This window comes from Dysidea avara, chromosome 9, assembly GCF_963678975.1.
Source record: "Dysidea avara chromosome 9, odDysAvar1.4, whole genome shotgun sequence".
In the NCBI taxonomy this organism is placed as follows: domain Eukaryota; kingdom Metazoa; phylum Porifera; class Demospongiae; order Dictyoceratida; family Dysideidae; genus Dysidea; species Dysidea avara.
In genome coordinates, this window is record NC_089280.1 from 16,467,835 (window position 1) to 16,489,207 (window position 21,373).

Sequence of the window (21,373 nt, forward strand, 5' to 3'; positions counted from 1 at the left end):
TTATCCTTATGGTTTAAATCACAATTAAAATTATTAAATAAATATACAATGTTATACATACAAATAATCTCAAAATTAATTTATATAAGATTTCTGTCGTAAAATTGATAAATGAGATCATGCAAATTCAAATCCTTGACTACCACAGTGGATAGCAACACTCAGTCTGTCAGCGATCATCTGTTTGCTCCTGTACTCGGGCAATTTGAGAAGATTAAAACTATAGGATAAAAAATAGAATTTATATCGAGTGAAATACGCATTCATGGGGAGTTAGCCAGTGATTTATTTACTTAAAAGTTGCAAAAGAAAACCCCACATCCCACTTTAAAGGAAGCGAGGGACATTTTCCCTACACCTAGTTGTAAGCTTACCACCTAGATTAAAGAAAAAAACTAAAAGAAAGCTTATACGGGCACAGGAGTCAGGAGAAGATTCCAGATAGTACTGTATAGTATGTAGCTCTATGCGAGCTATGTGTTTTCCACAGTAAAGCTTGGTATGGGTTTCCAGTGCTTACCATGTACTAGCTGTAGGAAGGCGATCAGGGTTTTGCTCTCTGGTGATAGTGAACTTCTGTTGACCACTTGCACCCACCAAATTAGTGAAGCCTCCCATTGGTACTCTAGAGCTGTTTGAAGCAACCAATCAGATTTTAGTATTGCAGAAAGTGGGTGGGGCTCACCTTCCAGTTACAAACTGCAATAGCAGGGCACGGTCTTTTTGACTGTACTCATGTACCAACTCCCAAAACCACTAAAACAAACAAACACTCTAATAGAACATACACATTACACTAACTTGTCACACAATGAAAAACTGATCAACAACACCACTTTAAATGGCCATTTTAAGTAGGCCGATAACTTCATGACAATACTATTTTATTAGTGACATATACCATTGACTCTGATTATTAGGCATGTGCACTTATTATTTTTGGAGAAATTATTTATGATTATACTTATTTAGTACATATGTGACTGAATTTGACAAAACAAGGCTTCGACGCACAAAGCTTTGTTAGGAGATATGGCGATTTTAAGGAATCATTGTGTAATAACTTCCCAGTGCCTACAGCTGTGCAAACAAAATTTGCACCAATTGTTCATCTGTTCACTAGCTATCACTGAGTGGGTGTATACATTTCTGATACCCAAAATTTGCCCTGTTTTGAGCAGCTTTTTTCGAGCGGGTAATAATATCACAGGCGGTACTAATAGGGTGGGAGGGTGGGGGTGGACGGTGGTCTTAATATACGGGTATAAAATGAAGTAAGAAGACGATTGGAATCCAGAGGCCAAGTTTGGGCTCTCCATGGCCCTCCATGGCACTCAGATTACTCCAAATTGACTGAGAACACTATTGGCGAGCTCTCTGTGAAGTCCCAGCTCACTACACACCATTATCACAGAGCCATGGCCATTTAATGGTGCCAATCTCACACTCGTGGCTTTGACAGGGTCGGAAGAAAGCTGCTACAGAAACCAGACTTGTCAGTGCTGAAGGAAATACAGTGTGAAATATGATAGTGTATTAGACCAGCAATCCATTTCTGGTAAAATCGTAAGTTTGATTTTGTGTGTGTGGAAGCCTTGTTATGTGAAATCCGGTCACATTTAATATTATGAGAGGCATCACGTGAGATCACGTGATCTAACAACAGTGCAGATTGCTTGTTAGGCTGCCTCTTGCTATTCCCTGTGTTCCATGGGTTGGTATTAAAGTGTGGCCCTGTTTTCAAGCGTCAATTGGTAAGTTACACTTTATATGGGCTATAATGCATTCATGTGTGACTGAATTTGACAAAACAAGGCTTCGACGCACAAAGCTTTGTTAGGAGATATGGCGATTTTAAGGAATCATTGTGTAATAACTTCCCAGTGCCTACAGCTGTGCAAACAAAATTTGCACCAATTGTTCATCTGTTCACTAGCTATCACTGAGTGGGTGTATACATTTCTGATACCCAAAATTTGCCCTGTTTTGAGCAGCTTTTTTCGAGCGGGTAATAATATCACAGGCGGTACTAATAGGGTGGGAGGGTGGGGGTGGACGGTGGTCTTAATATACGGGTATAAAATGAAGTAAGAAGACGATTGGAATCCAGAGGCCAAGTTTGGGCTCTCCATGGCCCTCCATGGCACTCAGATTACTCCAAATTGACTGAGAACACTATTGGCGAGCTCTCTGTGAAGTCCCAGCTCACTACACACCATTATCACAGAGCCATGGCCATTTAATGGTGCCAATCTCACACTCGTGGCTTTGACAGGGTCGGAAGAAAGCTGCTACAGAAACCAGACTTGTCAGTGCTGAAGGAAATACAGTGTGAAATATGATAGTGTATTAGACCAGCAATCCATTTCTGGTAAAATCGTAAGTTTGATTTTGTGTGTGTGGAAGCCTTGTTATGTGAAATCCGGTCACATATGCTTATATATAAATAACAGCTAGGAACTGAAACTGAGATTGTTACTCATGGCCATTGGCCACCACGCTTTTCGAATGACTTGGATACTACAAAACAGTAAGTAAAACCTTTTGCTTCACACGAGAAAATGTTGAGTTATGTGCAGCTATCATTATTACAGGTGGCAGTATTTGTTACGTGCTGATGAGGCATGGATTGTACTGCAACAGTTCTGGTATGTTTTGGAGCTTGTAATTCCATTCTATGTAGCATGAGTGATCTCAACTAGATGCGCTCAACAAACAGGTGTCTAGCACAAGTGTACAATGTCCATTTATGTACCATGTATGATTAAAGTTTATGGTACAGTGTACAGTTGACTTACTGAATATTATATACGGGTCATTCCATACCAAGTCAACAAAAAAAAAATTTGGACCCCTTTTGATTTTCATGAAATTTGGCACAAACATGAACCCTTTCAAGAAACTTTCTCGCACCAAAATTTGGCTCATTTCATTGGTCTCCCTTTAAGTTAGGACTGCTCAAAGTTTCTGCTGAAATTTTATTTTGCTTACATGTCTTCAATACAATGTCCATAACTTTGCTTGTGATTCACGTAGAAACTTCTGGTGTAGATTTTTGAACTCCTTATTAAATTCTCTTTCAGGTAATATATAATGTTTTATAATTGCTCAAAGGAAAAAGTCAAACCACAAAAATGTAGCTTTTCCCTTTGATCTTAATTTTCAAAAATACATATTCTTTAATTAAATTTAATTTTGGTTTACATGTTGCTCTAATACCTATCATTCATCACTGTGAGTTTATAGTTGGGACCAATAGTAGATCATGAGTTATAAGTGTTAATGTGTAGCCTTGTAATTACTGCTGTTTGTATGGTTCAAGTATGCAAAGATGCGATACCAATTGCAAGTAACTTTATATAATACTATGTCACAATCATTTTATACATTGTTGGTTTGTTAATTTGTTTATGTTGTGTAAGAAAACCCAATAAAAGCTATAGTAGTGAAATATTGAACTTGATGACATTTTCACTAGCTACAGTAACTGCTACTGTTAGTATTTAATGCTGATTGTTGATATGCAAGTACTGTGACATATTTTGATAAACAAATGTATATCTATAGTGGAAACTGTCTAAGCCAGTCAGGGCAAATTTTTTTGGCCTTAATATTCGGGTGGCTATTTATATAGTTTGATGTGTATAAATGTCTTACTAGAACAATTTAAAGTTGGCTCTTAATAGAAAGGTGGCCTGTCATTACAGGTGATCACTAAGAAAGTTCCAAAATTTGAAACACTTACAAACAAAACATAATATTATGTAGCTGCATTCTTTGTTCTTAACACAGGTATGAAAGTCTGTTCAATGTACACCTTCAAAAATTCAATTGTGTACTGATATCAATGTATCAGATTTCATTGCATGTCAAAGTTACATGTGAATGATTGTAGAGACCGTCATGCAATATGCACCACTTTCAGTCTCAACCTTTACTATAATGCTCTGGTTTAATTCTGAAGTTACTTGCCTTGACCCTTTCTTTAATCGATTGTTGATGTATTTCACTTAAAGCTATAGATATGTATCAGTGTGCAATTGCTGTAGTGAACCTTTGTACAATGTAAATTCTATGGAACATTTATATGATTCTATGATTCTCAATTATAGAATCAAATTATGAGCTACATTGCGATTTTTATCATGATACAGTTGATGTATGGAGTTTAAGCCAGTTACCCTAGTGCCAAAATTTCTGGGCCTTAATATGCAGGTAGCTGCTTAATACATTTGCATAACTGTATAACAACAATAATTTAAAATTGGCCCTTATGGAGTGGTGGCCTTTCTATACAGGTGGCTACTTTCCACTCAATTCCATCAAATTTTGACGAGTAAGACAACATATAGTGGTTTTAGAAGTGTACATTTTTCCAGCAAAGGCATTGTTTATAGGTACAAACATATAAAGGTGGCCTTTAAGTGGTCAGTAGTAGACTTTCCCTTTCAAAGTATGATTCAAAAGTGATATACAGTGTAACATACCGTATTTTATTGGTTAATAGCCGTGGGTACTATAACTTTCAGCAAGGAAAATGATGCAGGTACTATGCGAAGGTGGCTACTATGTGCTTGTGTGGCAGTAGCTGTGGAATTTATATGGATTTTCAAATGGCTGGCCTTGTGTAACCATCCTTTAACACTGTTAATCCACTTGGCTCCTCTCGGAAATGCTATTTCCAGGCTTAAAACAACCCTTTGCTTAGTTTCTCATTCAAATGTGTGTCATCAACACTTGTATCGGCATATTCAGATACAAACCATGGTTCTTATCCGAGGGCGGCTCTTATGACAGTAATTCAAGGTTGTGCTGCAGCTACTATCCGGGGGCAACTATTATGTGAGCTGCGGCTGTTAACAGGTCAAATACGGTATCTTAGTAGCTACCTTAAAGGCCACCTTTTTATAACGGCCAACTTAAAATAGAATATTTCTACTATAATGCAACTATATGAAGCAGCTGTCTAGGTATTAAGGCCAAGAAGCTTTGGATATCACTAAGACATGGCATTTCGATTCCACTTTACATGTACATAAGTATGAATAACTGTGTCGTTTGCATCCACTATACACACGTATAAGATTGGAAACTACAGTATTATCATAATCTGTGGACGAATATTATTATTATATAGTAAGTAAAATTGAAAGAATAGATTGGAATATCATTAGTTGTACAGTAAATCCTTTATAAATATAGCTACCTCTATAATAAGACCACCTTGTTATAGTGGCCACCTCTATTTTATAGGGCACTGAACTTACAGCAAAAACATAATCAGTGATTCCTTTATTAGGCAGCCTTATTATTGCTCCGACCTTCTTAGCTTTAAAAGTGGCTCTGTTAGTATGGTTTCAGTGTAGTGAGCCCTTGTCAATACAAACCCTAACTATTTTATTTTAATGCATAAAATGATTTTGACATACTAATATAAGGTTACTTGCAACTGGTATTGGAAATTACACTAAAAATACCATACAAACAGCAGTGATTACAAGGCTACACATTAACACTTATAACTCATGATCTACTGTCCCAACTTTAAACTCACAGTGGTGAATGATAGGTATTAGAGCAACATGTAAACCAAAAATAAATTTAATTAAATAATATATATTTTGGAAATTAAGATCAAAGGAAAAAGCTACATGTTTGTGGTATGACCTTTTCCTTTGAGCAATTATAAAACATTATATATCACCTGAAAGAGAATTTAATAAGGATTTCAAAAATCTAAACCAGAAGTTTCTATGTCAATCACACACAAAGTTATGGCCATTTTATTGAAGACATGTAAGCAAAATAAAATTTTCAGCAGAAACTTTGAGTGGTCATAACTTAAAGGGAGATCAATGAAATGAGCCTAATTTTTGTGTAAGAAAGTTTCTTGATAGGGTCCACATTTGTGCCAAATTTCATGAAAATCAAAAGGGGTCCGGATTTTTTTTGTTGATTTGGTATGGAATGACCCATACTGTATATCAGGGATTTTTCTAGAAAATAAATTCAGGGGGGGGGGGCAATCCGAGTTTTTCAGAAATTGAGGGGGGGCAGAACTTAAATTAGGCTAAATCACCTGTTTACTCAGGCTGGTTGAAGCAGAGTTCGGGGGGGGGGCAAAATCATTTTCAGGAGGGGCAAAATGCCCCTTTGCCCCCCCCCCCCCCCCCCCTAGAAAAATCCCTGCTGTATATAATGGAAGTTGTATGGTATAAGTACATAGTGGTGATGTAGCAACTATATAATCTTCAAACACAATGTATTTTTAATCAGACTAAAAGTCAACATACCTTAATGACAGGATGGTCTTCAGTATAGCCGCCATCACCTCCACTGTACTCAGCGTTAGCTTCCCAATCATCAGGATCAATCTCTGGTAGACCAGACATCAACAGCTCCTGAAGAAAACATACAGATTTCATAATAATATACAAATATGAGGGGAAAGGCACTTAACTGACTGCTCTATTAGAGTAGGGGACTGATCTAGAATTTCTGACTGCTTTATTAGAGTATCTTACTATATATGTACAGGAGCACATCAAATCCTATGGACAAGTGCATAGGATTCGATGTGCTCCTGATACATACATGTATACGTTATGTATTAAACCCTCTTCATTTAAACTCAGTTTCCAAATACAGCTACCTCAATGGTAGGTATGCCACAGCACAACACTTGACACATTCGCAGCACATATAGTACTAACCAGTTCATACTCATTGAACAGTGCAATAAGGGAGTGAGGAATGATGCCATAGAACCCTTCCAAGAAGTGTTGGATCTGTGCCTGAATGGCTGCTGTTAACTTCATCTCTGCCACTAACTGAACATATTGGAACTACAGTGTAGAACAAACATAGCAACTCAGCAAGCTCTTCAACACACATTACACAGTATTTCCCATCCCAGTTGTTTCATATTTTCACACAGACTTAAGAGGTGGCCAATTTGCATAAACTATAAGTACAAACTAATCGGCAACTACAGCAAATGCACATATGTAACACTTCTTTTATCATATAGCGCACTTAGGCACATTACAAATCGTAAATCAAACAATGCCTTTTTGGGTGTAAGTGGTTTGACAGCTTTATATGTGTTGTGGTGTAGTGTGCACTAGTAATATCACATTTACAGTACTTCACCTTATTATTGTCAGACACAGTGATGCTCTTCCCTCCTTCAAGCAATTCCATCTCTGTTGCAGCACCAAATACGTCCGTTTCCACAGCAAATGTCAAGTCCAAATCAAGATCATCAATTTCATGATCCAAAGTCCACTATGAATTAGACCAGTAACAACTCTGCATATGTTACTACACACCGTATTGCCTCAAATTACGGCTGGTCTCGTATAAATGCCTGGTCCCGTTTAGTCGCCAGGGTATACAGCATCATAACAAAAATAAACGCTGGGTCTCAATTAAACGTCTAGTGCAGTCATTATTTTTAATAATTCTGGGTGGTGTTATAAACGATGAAGTGAAGAATGTTTTATAGAGTTCCTTTTAAGCTTGAATCTGTAAAATATGCTGAGGGAACATCAAGGAGAGTCCAGGAGAGTACAACACCAAGGTATGAAGTTGATTTGTGAATGCTGATCAGGTATATAAATGCCGGTCTCGTATAGTCACCGGTCTCGTTTAGTAGCCAGGGTAAAAAGTTGCTTGAAAGAAATAAATGCCCAGGCCGTAATTCGAGACAATACGGTACACATTTACTACACATTTGCAAAATAAAAACTGTATACTGTACACATACCACAATTCACCTGTAGATTCTTGGCAAATTCTGGATCAATACTTTCCACGTCTCTATAACTCACAGGAATACCTACACAAATGTACGTACACACAAAATTCATACATGTACAAAACCTACTGACCCAGAATGTGCTTGTAGAATGACCTAGTGAAGTATACACTCAGAAGGTGTTGGTGGTATATAGCTAATGCCATCATTCGACCACTGAAATTGAAGTAGCTGAGGTGGTCAGGATTGATGTCCGAGTTGCTGTTGGGCTGAAAAGTAGCTCCATCAGCCGACTGGATGAATAGTGCATAGTTGGGGTTGAGCACTTCAGCTGATAACTGGTCAAACCATTCTCTGAGTACACCGGTGCCCTAAAAGAAGCATTAATGTGCAGTGACAAACAAGACAATACACTGGAGTACACAGATACCATACATATACACAGTACAGTATATACACACTGTAAAGCAGGTCGCTGCCTGCATCAGAAACTACTCTAGTCACAGCCGTCTTCAAAATATGTATTGGACATTCAAGCCAACATTGTCAGATTACCAAGGAGTTGCTACTGTAAGTTTCTGTACAAAACATGTTAGAAATGTCACCCACATAACACACACACACACACACACACACACACACACACACACACACACACACACACACACACACACACACACACACACACACACACACACACACACACACACACACACACACACAGCCTGTAGTGTACATGGGCTGTACTGTATGTGCACACAAACAAACGTATATTTATGTACATACCACGCCAGCTTCTCCTAGAAACCGTACAGGTAAATTTTCCTTCAGATTATTGGGATCAGCTTCCATAATTTTGGAACAAGATGACGAAAATATATTTCCTGACAACAAAAACCCACCACAATCACACACAGATTACCTAGCAAAACACACCTACCTCTATCAACCATCATGACCTGTGCATCCTGAAACATGTTAATCTCATTGCTTGGTCTCTTATCCTTGTAAAGGTTATCATAAAACCATTTCTTGCGCAGATCAAAAGGCTACAGAATAAAACCATATACCCGACAGGCAAATATGTGAATTCTTATGTGATTAAGTGACAATAGTAGAGGAAATTGATACCACGAGTATTTCATAATCAACACACCCTACCAGATTGAAAACCAGTTCGTGGAAACCACATATTTAGTCTATATAAGTATCAGTAAAGGACAGTATATGGTAGTGATGTGTGGATGCCTAGTTCATGTTAATTATCTAGACACAACAGTAGTAAGTGTAAAGCAGTCTTCAGTACATGTACGTATGATAAACAATTCTAGCTGTGCATGAGTGCACATGTACGGTTGTGTTCATGTCTGTCTGCTTGGTGTGTGTGTGTGTGTGTGTGCGTGTGCGTGTGTGTGTGTGTGTGTGTGTGTGTACACAATGAAGCAGCAAAGCACATAGCATACACATCAACACATACTGTACGCAGCTATGTATGCAAAAATATACGTACATACCATGATAAAATCTCTTACCTGCTCACGGACAATGTGCATGAACCTTTTTAGTAGTGATGGATACTCAAGAAGGAAGTGAAAGTGCTCAAAAATCAGTAGTGGGTTTCTGTAGTAAAAACAATGAGATATGTATGTACTGTAGGTTTAATATTGAAAAAAACTATTTTAACCGCTAGCAGAGGCACACATGCGACGCATTATTTTGAAATGAGAAGAGCACGCAAGTGCAAACTACATGTATATGTGATACATAAAATAACAAATCTAAAATCGGTACTCTGCATGTCATGCAATCGATCTTTCTGTCACCTTTCAGCCCAAACATAGGTACACATACAGTGTTCTGTACTAAGCAACTACTTGCCACAGTATACAACTACAACATGAGGTGTGCAGTAGTAGCAAGCCAATATGTATACCTTTTAGGGTTACTGGGTAGGACAGGGTTGGGTGGGTGACTAACCATGATGTAAGATAGATGACAAGGAAACTGAAATATATGTAAAACCTCAATTCCCACACATGTAACTACTGTACACACCATAACCAGAACACAGATAACATTTTTAACACACAGAAACTATTCAAGGTCACTGTACAAGCCCAAACCAAAGTTCCCACACAACTTTTTAGGAATTAAAAATTAATCAAACATGCCTGTATGTACTATACACACAACTTATATGGGGGGTTGCTCAGTCACACATGTGTACCTGACACTGTTACACTCTTACCTGGCAAGAAGCACCCTCAACACTTTCTCATACTTGTCAATGAAGTCCTCAAATGGTGGATACACCTCAAGTGTGGTCTCACTATAACATATGTCACATCACATTAAGTTGTAAATGTTTTCAATTTTAATTGCATGGTTATGATTGGTAATAAGGGCTTTCTGTTTTGTTGTGTTCTACATTCCAACTGGAATACTTTCTGGCACTACAGCCATTCAACCACGGGCACACCTACATTGATCAATTAAAACTACCTGGATTGGATTACAATTAGTAATAAGAGAACAGTAGGAAACCTGTTGAACTAAATTGTTGTGTTATGGGATTTTGTCATATCACTTCGCTATGAGCACTACTGTGTACACTGTATGTACTACGTACAGTGCACACACGCACGTACATACCTCTTCCTGTGCAAGGCTTTACAACACAGAGCGTAACCATGAGTGATCGCACACAACCGATCAGCAAAGTCAGACACAAAGTCACCACGAGAAGTCAACAACAGTTCACTACTTTCACTAGCTGAAACAACAATACACACCATTATAGTACACAAGATACAGTAGCTTCATTTAATACATACAAACTACGTATCAGTTGCTATGGTGTTGATTAAAATTTATCTGGACATAACTCTTATGTATAACTTCCTGAAGCTTACAAAACTTTAGTGTTTTTATTGCAACAAAAAAATGGTGAAATATACCATTAGTTGAAGATGCTGCATCCAAAGATGGCAATGCCATGTCTAAAGAGGTTGTAGTCATGTTTATTGAGGCTGTGGCTGCCTCCAAAGTGGGTGTAGACATGTCCACATGATCCATTGGAGGGGTCAATTCATGTCCGTCCTCATTTCCCTCCTCAATCGGACTATTACATGATAACTGTTGATCTCCAACTAGAGTCCTGCCCCCTGTCTGCTGCAAATCAGCCCCTCCTCCTGATGACTGCAAAGAAATCTGCTCAGTTCCAGGGGAAACAGCTATGTTGGCATTTTCTAAATTAAGGCTGTGACGCTTTCTTGAGTCTTTTGGTACAGGGAGCTCCTCAAGGCTGAAAGCCCTCTGTGGCGTTCCACGCAGAAATGCTGTTCTTCTTGACACAGGGGCACCTTGTATTATTGCTGCTGCAATGTCAGAACTTCCCTCACTGGACTCAACACTTAGACTCCTCAGTGGACCTAAACCACACATCGATATTCATCATTAATGATTAAATCCCACAAACTTAATGAATGTATGTGATTACTGGTAAATCAGTTTAAATCGATTTTGCAACTTGACACCATGACATGAATATAGTTTACATCAACAAACGAACACCAACCAAAACACATGAATATCTGTAAGTGCGTCTACATGTGTGTGTGTGTGTGTGTGTGTGTGTGTGTGTGTGTGTGTGTGTGTGTGTGTGTGTGTGTGTGTGTGTGTGTGTGCGTGTGTGTGTACACGTACGTGCATGAGTGTGTGTCACAGGCAATTACACAGGCTAACATTTCAACCCACCTGGAGGTGCAGTCGGCGTAACATCTTGTGGTGGCTCTGTACTCACATCTTTCACAGACAAATCAGGCACTTGATGATTAGTCCCTGCTGTAGCAGCAGTGTTACTACCAGCCTCAGGCAGTCTCTGCACTTCTACTTCTAACAAGTCATACCATGAATACAGTGAGTTCCACACTGCTTCAAGCAAGAAGAAAGGAGAGCTAGAAATGTCACCAGGCTTTGGGGATTCTTTCCCTGCTAATTCAAAGTCTGTTGATAGCTCATCAAAGCTGTGTCGGCGGGGAGGCTGAGATTCAGTTGATGCTGATGGGGCTACAATAGCAGTGTCTCTTGTACCTGAGCTTAGGAATGAGTTCCATCTGCGTCTCCGTGGTGATGTTGGTCTGTGTTGCTCCCGAGGTGACACTGGTGTCACAGGGACTTGATCGAGGGCACACAATATACGCACCATCCTCAGAAACTGTGTACTCCAATTATCGTAATCACTAGAAGAACTGTATAAAAATAAAAGCCCATATATCTACATGACCCCCGTAGGTACATATGCTTGGTATAGCTAAACAGTTACGTACATTATACAATACCATATACATCAGCTGATACATTATATACTCACACCACAAAAGGTATAGTGATTGAGGTTTTAAATTTCACACCAGTGATCAACTTATAAGGAAGTGACACATTATAGCACAATCACTTTAATTCCCAAGTACAAATTGCAATAACATTGTTTCAACAAATAAAATATTATCAGATTTATCAACATCTTAACTGCTAAATAACTGTCTTCAAAACACATCCTAAACAAATTACTATTAACAACTTTATAGGGACTACATGTACCGTAAATAAGTACAAAGCACGCCAGAAATCTAGAAACAAGCCTGTACCCTGTACATACCTTAACAATTCCAATCCGGTGGTGCTGGCCTGCTTGGCCAGTCTACTCAATATAGTACTGTGTAATAGTTGGTCATTAGCACATAAGTGTTGTAGTGTCATGATGATCTGTAGTGGTCAGATGAATAAGTTATTGCTTTAAACTATGTACAGTGAAAGTTAACATAACAGCTACCTCTGCCATTATATTAAAGTGGCTAGGTCCCAACACACAGATAAGTAAAACATACTTCATGACACCAGGCCGTGATATTTTGGTCCTGATAAACATCTGTGGTGGTACACATGTGTACGTACGTATGTACGTATACGCGTAGCTCCTCACAGGTCCAACAAGTCATAAAGCGCAAAGTGTGCATGCTCAAATATGTACCATAGGGCTTACACATGCTTGGACGTGGAAGGAAGCCATCCAATGATGCCTTATCCTGAAGAATTTAACAATCAATCATCGTCATCCATGTTGAAAGCAGGTACGTGGTTACATACTTGTGTCTACCGTAGTACTCTCATAAAAGGCCGTTGGCAAGTTACACCCACACATGCACACCCACACAACATACATATGCAAACTGTACACGCAGAGATATGCATCAAATGATACACATACATATAACTGATAAAGGGGTACAATGTTTGTGATTGCCATCCATTCAATGGGATGCTGAAGTTAACCACACTAAATTGCTCAGTTATAAACACAGGAAAACATTGCCATGGGCTTCTTTTAAAACCAAACAAATCAAGCATGTAAGCTAAGTGCCCATAACTAAGTCACCCAACAGCAGTGATCAATGTAGTCAACAGAGGCTCCCATAATGCATGTAGGTATGTACTGTACATAGCACTTGTAATGGCTGCACTAGTGTGAGATACTTACTATGTCTTCACTAATCTTCTGACCACAAGATAGATTTATCAAACAGTCCAGCTCTGTAGGGAACTGTCTCAGGATTAGCTCAGCACACTCTTGATAACTATTCTGAAATGTAGAATTCTAAATGATGTGTGTAGTGTGTGTAGTATGTATTTACGTGTAGTGTACATCCTATGTAAAACAGTACATAGTGCCATTGCCAAGATTCTGTTACCCTCTATAATGATGCAAGGGCGTAGCCAGGGGGATTCGGATGAACCCTCTTTCAGAAGCAGAATTTTTAAAAATTGAAAATCACACCAAATATTACATCCCTGAGCTCTCACGCAGCTACTTGCACACTGGCGCATACTTTTGAGTGTCACATGGCATTATTTTAAATGGCAATAAATGCTAAAATAATTTAATTATCAATGAGCTCCATCATGTGATCAATTGCACACGTGAGTCACAGTGAAAATGGTGAAGGACTGTTGGTTCAGTTGGTTGAGACATATTACAAGGTAGCAGCTGCGATAAACTTAAGTGGTCGTGTTATATGTGTGTAGGTTAGCACAATATTTGTATGATGAATGTTTCATTTATTTGTCACACGTTGTGGGCACATGATGTGTCGAATATATTGGAGTACAAGCCAAGTCAACAGGAGGACTGATGTACACCCGGAAGAAAGTATTGCCAACTATAAGAAATTCAAATGTGGAGGGCTCCCATCCACTAAGAAGTTCATTGAAGTTGGCTATCAGTAAATTATAGATTTAATAGTTAGTATTACAATAGGTTTATAGTTTCTATAAGCTGCATAAACAGCAGTGTGTAGGTTTTAGCTAGTTAGATGCACAAACAGCACCTTTCCAAGGGCACATTTTCTGTATGCATTATTTTTGTTCAAACGTGGTTCAGGGGAAGTACCCAGGCTCCCCCTAAAGATATTTGTGCACTTTAAATCCGAACCCCCTTCCAGAAAATCCTGGCTATGCCCCTGTGATGGTATGTACATGGGGAATACATGTACTAATGATCATGGGACGTTGCATAGTATGGGAGTAACACACATGCTGCTGTAAGAGACATGTGGGGAATATTGCAGTATATATCTAAGCACATGCATATTGCCCCAAAAATAAACAATAAACTCTGTATATAAAAGTTTGAATATAAAAAAATGATAGTTTAATGTCTTGCAGAATTCCAAACATTACAGCTTAAGTTGCATATTCCCAGAATATACATACAACATGTGAGTATACCTGAAGCAATGTATAAGCCATACAGGATGTATATATTACCCATTTAACAAACAGGAATATCACATGAATCAGGTACTTATTCTATTATGGATGCAACGTTCCTAAAATTTACAGGTATAAAGTCTCTTGTGTGGTACATAGTTTAGAAGCTGAATGTATTCTACAAGTAACTTGAACATGTCTTGCTATCCTACACTACCGGTATGTACGTATGTGAAGCAGTCATTCATGCCTACAGCAAAGAATACCAGGACAATCTACACAACCATACAGTGACAAAAATGGTATTCAATTCAAAGTAGAGCATTTGTAGTCTCACATAGCCAGACTCTATTTCTCTGCACAGAGCTCGAGGCAGGCGTTTAGAATGTCCAATCAATAAGCGCTGTAAATAGGGTCTGGATATATACACAAGAGTGTGTGTGCGTGCTTGCATGCGTGTGTGTGTGTGTGACTCTCACCATTACACACTGTTCAATAGGAGATATGCCACTGTGATCTGCCTCACATTTTGATCCTCTCCTTATCAACATCTTTATACAGTCAACCTGACCATTCCTATGCGTAAGGACGAACAGAAAATTGACACAAGATCAACTTATTTAGAAGAAAGATAACAAAAACTTACTGACAAGCAAAATTCAATGCCCGCCTCCCCTGCCTATCAGGTTTATTGATATCAGCATTGCGTTCCAATAGCTCAACAGCAGTCTATGAATGGATGTACACATGTAATATAAAATGAACCTGTGTACTCCTCAAAAAGGATACAGTACACTGAAATGAAGACAATAAATCAACCATGATCCCACTTGTATTAGAATAGTAAAACTTGTCACTAGGGTCACCTTTCTAAACTAACCATCATTGTAATAATGTGTCATTTGTGTAGACCTGCCTAATACAGCCACCTGCTTAATACAGTTGGAATAAAGGAAAACAAGAATAGACAGGTTTCACTGCATATATAGGTACATTTCAACTCCAGAAATCAGGGCATGTTCACACTTCATCATGATCCCAGGGTGTTGGAAGAGAAATACATGTATATGGGAGTCCATTGTATTGTGCATGTCCCCTACCTGGCCATGTCCATTTCTACATGACACATGTAGTGCTGTTTGTCCATGAACATCCTGTGGAATAAAGACAGCCATAAACTGAAGGTACATGATGTACAACACTGAGAAGACTGATGAAGATGAATTATTGTGATTCATGTAACAAGAGATCAATAGGTTATCAACATTCCTATTAGTAAAATTATCACTCTATGTTGTTTGAGGGTATGATTAAATCTTCAAATTTGTGCGTATGTGTGTGAACACGCGCGTGTGTGTAGTGTGTATGTACGTGTGTGTGTGTACATAATAATAGTCTACTTTGTATACGAAGGTACTGTAAAATGCACATCAAACACACCTCTACATCAACAAATTCTCCTCGGTGTAACAAAGTCACCATCAGTTCTGTACGGCCATTATAAGCCAACCAATGTAGCTACAGGATATGGATGTGGTACACTATGTGATAGAAAGGATAAAATGCTTTACAGCTGTTTGTCCGTCGTAGTCATGAAGTCTGATATCAGCGCCTGCCTCTAACAGCTTCTGTACACATTTCTTGTGTCTGTAGAGTACAGAACAAGTACCTTATTGCATACACATACTACAAACACACACACACACACACACACACACACACACACACACACACACACACACACACACACACACACACCCATTTCTTGCAGCTAAGTGCAGGGCACTCATGCCATTTCTGTCTTGAGAATCAACATTAGCTCCCTTCTTCAGCAGCAACACTACTGTCTCAAATGCCCCCACACTAAGTAAATTACAGTACAATACTTCAACATTGGACACACTTCTACAGTAAGTAAACTACTAATAGGTACCTGTTAATACAGACCAAACCACTATCTAATAAGACCATCACAATGTTTATACTAAAATCATCCACTTTAATTATTGAACTGATTTTCATAATTGGCCACTAACTCACCAAAGTGGAAGGAATCACCGAAACTGGATAGTGATGTAGGTCACTGGAAAGTCGGTCACCCATTACTGTATGACCAACTCTCTCTGATGCATAGAATTCAACAATAAAAAATTGATAATGCATCAATACTATCTAAGGAGCCCATCAGCACTGCACCGTACGTTTGAAATTTTGATAGGAATTAATTTTGTACACAGAGAGTGGCATTATTAGAGCTTGACAAGATGTAGTCATTAAGTTAATAAATTGGACAACTTATCACAAAAGCCTAATTCATTTACATCTTCTGCTTGGAATGTACTAGCCCTATAGTACCCAACCCTACATGTACTGTGTAGATGGGACGATGTGTGAGACTTAAGACAGAGAGCATATTTTACCACACACAACTCAAGTACAGACTGGTGTATGCAGTTCTTTACAACGTCCACCAAATACATGAGGGAATATATCACCTTTGGACACATGCTAGAATGAGGCCACAGAGACAGGTGCCCAGATTATCAAGTGTTCACATTTTCAGGGAACCCTATTAAGGTGCTCTACCAACCCATGGACCACCTGTCAGCTCACCTGGCGCAATGATGGAGAAGTGTCCTCTGGTCCCTACTACCACAATAATTGACATCATAATTAGAGCCATTCAACAGGTCGGCTATAACTCGATGTTGGTTCTGTAAGCAATACGGTAGTAGGACGAATGCTGCCTCCCTGTTATCTGTAAGTAAATATGTGTACATAAGAATTTATTCCCAGTAACAATATGCATGTATACACACGATGCATTGCATGCACAGGTGCATGTTTGCACGTGTATGTACATGTGCGCATGCATATAGTGTATGTACGTATGTACGTGTATAGTGTATGTGTATACTGTATGTACATTATGATTGCACACACACACACACGCACGCACGCACGCACGCACGCACACTACTGTACGTACATAAACATGCGTGAATAATTACTACGATTACATTGAACTTATAATAGCAACTTCACATAAATTCTTTGTGCAAGACAATACTGGACATTAAGGTTCCATAGAAGCCCACACTATACACTATTATATAACACAAATTCTCACAATGTATTTATCACATACACTACACAGCCAATAAAATGGGGGAGTTGTAGGTAAAATTATTGTATTCATTACTACAATTTGATCAGGTTATGTAGTCACACTTAATGGGATGACCACCAATTATTTTAATTGCTAAATTCTATAATTCTGTGGTTTAATATCAGGGGTGACCACGAAATGTATGTTTCATATGGATTCTGTATGTTGATGTAGTCTTCCAAAATAGTAAAGTGTAAGCATTTTTTAAAATTTGTAGTTGCCAAGAATGACGGTATATATAGAGCCCTACATATGGTAGAAATCCAAGCCATTGCTTGCTGCACACCTCCCCAGTATCACTACATGTAACAGTTCTGGCATTGTGATGGGATAACAGTTTGGCTTTATTTATTTGCAAACTAGAACAGTGAGTTTATCACACATTACATAGTCGGTCAAGAATAATAATATATGGGCAACACTTAACAGTATGTATACAGTGGCTCCTCTTAGAGGAAGCACATGTTACATCCATTTGGATAACAAGTCTATATTAAGGGCCAACATAACACTAGTGATTACCATTAAATTCTAAACAGTTGCATATATTTTTTATATCCAAAGAGTCAATTGCCCAGATCCTTCCATGGCATTACTTAGATATACATGACTGTAATAGTAAACTGTTACATGCATGGATACACAAGGATCTGTACTGAGTAATTATAAATTACAACGGAAAATGGTTGTGTTAGTGTCCTGTGCAAAGTGGGTACATATATTGCAGTGACACATATTAAGCCTCAATTTTCAGACAATCATTAGTCACAGTTTTAGTCATGTTGCAGTCACGTTGAAACATGTAGGCCAACAAGATCTTCAAACAAATATTTACAATGCAGATTCTTCCCATAATGTGTGGTATATTAGCAAGCAGATTACATCATGAAATAATACATTATTAGATTGATGAGGTACTTAGCTACGGTGTACATTAATTAGAATATAACAAACATACGTCATGGCTGCTTGCTTGTGTGTACACACTTACCAGGAGGCAACTCGACTGATCTACCCCTTCTCAGGGCCTTTCTCATCCTCTGTACCACGTCCATTGTCCTCTATCACTATGTATCGTATTTTCAGACCATATCGCTCCGCCTCCTACGGGGGCTTCCCTGCATTAATCACGTGATTAAATAACAAGCGCGGATATAAAGTATTCTTCAACCAAATTTAAGAAGATTCCACGGCTTCGTGTTAATATTTGTTGACATCTGGCAAGCGTTCTCTATTGAAACGAAGTGTAAATAGAGTCTACATAGGTTGGAAAATGTGTCGTTTCACTTCATACAATTTGCCGTCGTTCGTGTGGACATTTCTCTCAGTGATCGCGGCGATAACCTGTTCCATTGGCATATACTTTTCAAACTGGATTGAAAGAGATGCAGTGAACGGCAACGTTAATGCTATGTCCTCGTATCGAGTGTGCATTGGACACGGCAAGATATCACTTGGATGCGACAGTTATTTGAGCTTTGGTGACATCTTTTCACCAGAATGGCAAGCGTGTACGATCATGCTGGGATGTGGCGCGTGTTTATTGATTCTAGTGGCACTCACATCGTTGTTTGGACTGTGTGTTAGAAAACTGTTTAATCTTGTTATCTGTATCATCATTGTCAGCTCTCAAGTTTTGGCGGGTAAGCGACGTTTTGTTTTTGTGTTCGTCTTGTGTTGTAGAGATGCAAAACACTGTAATGATTATTAACCCAAACTGCTTGTGTTTTATCTAATTTTCTAAGTAGATTACTTTCTCATGCACGCAGCAAAACACAGCCACTGGGTACAAATTGGCTTCCTTCCATAGGAGTTTCAACTGTCCAGCAGTTCTATGTTTTTGTTAATTGATATAAACTGGTTGAGCTGTGGGTGTACTTCCTTACTTGCCTATAAGGAATTGTGTTGTATGGCATGCGAAACACTGCACCATTTCTATCACACATTGTGTGAAATTAGAATGGTAACTTGGTACCAAATATTTCAATGGACATGTATCACGTTAGTGTAAAAATTAAAATAGTTGGACAATCCCCTAACTCTTCTGCTCAAATGTTAAGTTATAAGTATGTGTGTACATATCGATACCCTGCCCACCTTACAGATTCCAGAACCCTCCCTTTTTCTTGTTTCTCCATTTGATCAAATTCAGGGTGTTGCGGAAGCGCTATCTTTCCTGGCTCTTACCTCTTCCTACATCTCTGTATGCCTTCTGTGCTATGTCCAAACAGATTAAGGATAGAAATCAAGCCTCAAGAATTTGTTTACAGACAAACATACGAAATTCATTGGCTGTTTGTAAAAAAGTTTTGCAAGTGTAATGACAAACATATCTTTGATTCAATGTGAACAATTTCCCATTTAAATGGCTTCTAGAAAGGTTTTTACCACTTGTCACTGTTGTGTATAATTTTTATATTCGAGCTAATATTTTGTGGATTCATGAATGGTGAAAGCATTACAAACTATAATTGGTATAGATCAACCTGACCAGACAGTCTTTTGACTAGACTTGATACACTAGTGCTAGAAATAACTTGTAAAATGGTGGTCTGCTTTGATCACACATGTAGCTTGTGGTACTGAATAGGTGAGAAAACATGTAATGTTAGTTAAAGATTCTACCAGACAGAATTAACCAGATTAGTTCAGACCATTCATGCTGTGTGAAGCCCTACTTGTATTACAAAAATGTCTATTTTAAATTGTGTTCTTTCAGTGACTAAGTCTCACTTTAACACCCACTTGTAGTGTTCTTAAATTATTCCATGTTGAAAACTGTGTCCTCTTGTTCTCTGTCTGTGAGTCTATCTTCTACATTAAATGTTATCTGTGTCTATCGAAACATCTAAAGCTATATGCGCACACTAACATGCAGGTTACACTGTATATGGGAAAAGAAAGTGAACTGGTTATTATTTACTTGTTTAATGTTGTCATGATTGTGGTTATTAATGTCAACCATTGATGCCCTGTTTTGGTAACAGACCAATTAATGGATGGATAGGATATGCTAATCTCACCACACACATGTGGTAACATGACATGTGTCGTATCATACTGTCCTAAATTAGGATGATCATGATAGCATGTGGTCTATTGACTTGATGGTTAACTAGGTAACCTAGTTAGGCTCTGATATGACATGTGCTTGTTTAATTTAAATTAACATGATTTTCTTTTTCTTGTAGTGTTGCTGTTTGTGGTATCGCTTGTAATATTCCCTGCTGGATGGGACGAGCCAGAAGTTCAGGAGTTTTGTGGAACAGATTCAGGCTCTTATAATTTGGGAGACTGTCGTATTGGCTGGGCGTACATTCTTACTATCGGAGGAACAGTCATCGCAGCTGTTGCTGCATCAATATCATGGTGTACTAAGAAACACAAAGACGAGTATGAATTGCCATAGGTCATGTAGTCATCGTGATCAGGAGGGAAAAGAGAAAAAACTTATAAAATTTTTTTAGTGCAGCTAATTGAATGTATGTCAGATTGTATTTGTATACTCACTCAATCATTATAAAACATAATACACAATGAATGACTGATTCTTATAGACACACCTTAAGGTAACAAGTTTTGTATGTACTGTATAAACTTATGTGATTATAGTAATTTCAAGAAGTTGTACATATGATAAGATATATTGATTATGATTAAAAACGGGTAAAGGCACA

At 38.4% G+C, this 21,373-nt stretch overlaps 2 protein-coding genes across 3 annotated transcripts; one reads left to right on the forward strand and one right to left on the reverse strand.

The window, feature by feature from the left end:
* Positions 1-6: 6 nt before the first annotated feature.
* Positions 7-18,827, reverse strand: LOC136265699 (E3 ubiquitin-protein ligase HACE1-like). Of its 2 annotated transcripts, XM_066060597.1 has the most exons (25): positions 18,688-18,827; positions 17,141-17,285; positions 16,286-16,390; positions 16,099-16,174; positions 15,968-16,045; positions 15,628-15,681; positions 15,174-15,256; positions 15,007-15,103; positions 13,299-13,400; positions 12,420-12,526; positions 11,516-12,009; positions 10,717-11,190; positions 10,412-10,532; positions 10,008-10,088; positions 9,292-9,379; positions 8,700-8,808; positions 8,546-8,643; positions 7,893-8,130; positions 7,779-7,840; positions 7,153-7,287; positions 6,714-6,845; positions 6,294-6,401; positions 686-756; positions 521-631; positions 7-220 (listed from the first exon to the last, which is right to left on the reverse strand). In XM_066060597.1, the coding sequence occupies exons 1-25, from the start codon at positions 18,749-18,751 to the stop codon at positions 118-120; spliced, it is 3,336 nt and encodes a 1,111-aa protein (XP_065916669.1). In that variant the 5' UTR covers positions 18,752-18,827; the 3' UTR covers positions 7-117. The 2 variants fall into 2 exon arrangements, with proteins under 2 accessions (XP_065916669.1, XP_065916670.1); XM_066060598.1 differs by lacking the exon at positions 16,286-16,390.
* Positions 18,828-18,831: 4 nt separating this feature from the next.
* Positions 18,832-21,326, forward strand: LOC136265706 (LHFPL tetraspan subfamily member 1 protein-like). The gene is made up of 2 exons (XM_066060608.1): positions 18,832-19,339; positions 20,888-21,326. Exons 1-2 carry the CDS (start codon positions 18,970-18,972, stop codon positions 21,103-21,105), a joined length of 588 nt encoding a protein of 195 aa, XP_065916680.1. The 5' UTR covers positions 18,832-18,969; the 3' UTR covers positions 21,106-21,326.
* The last annotated feature ends 47 nt before the right edge of the window (positions 21,327-21,373 follow it).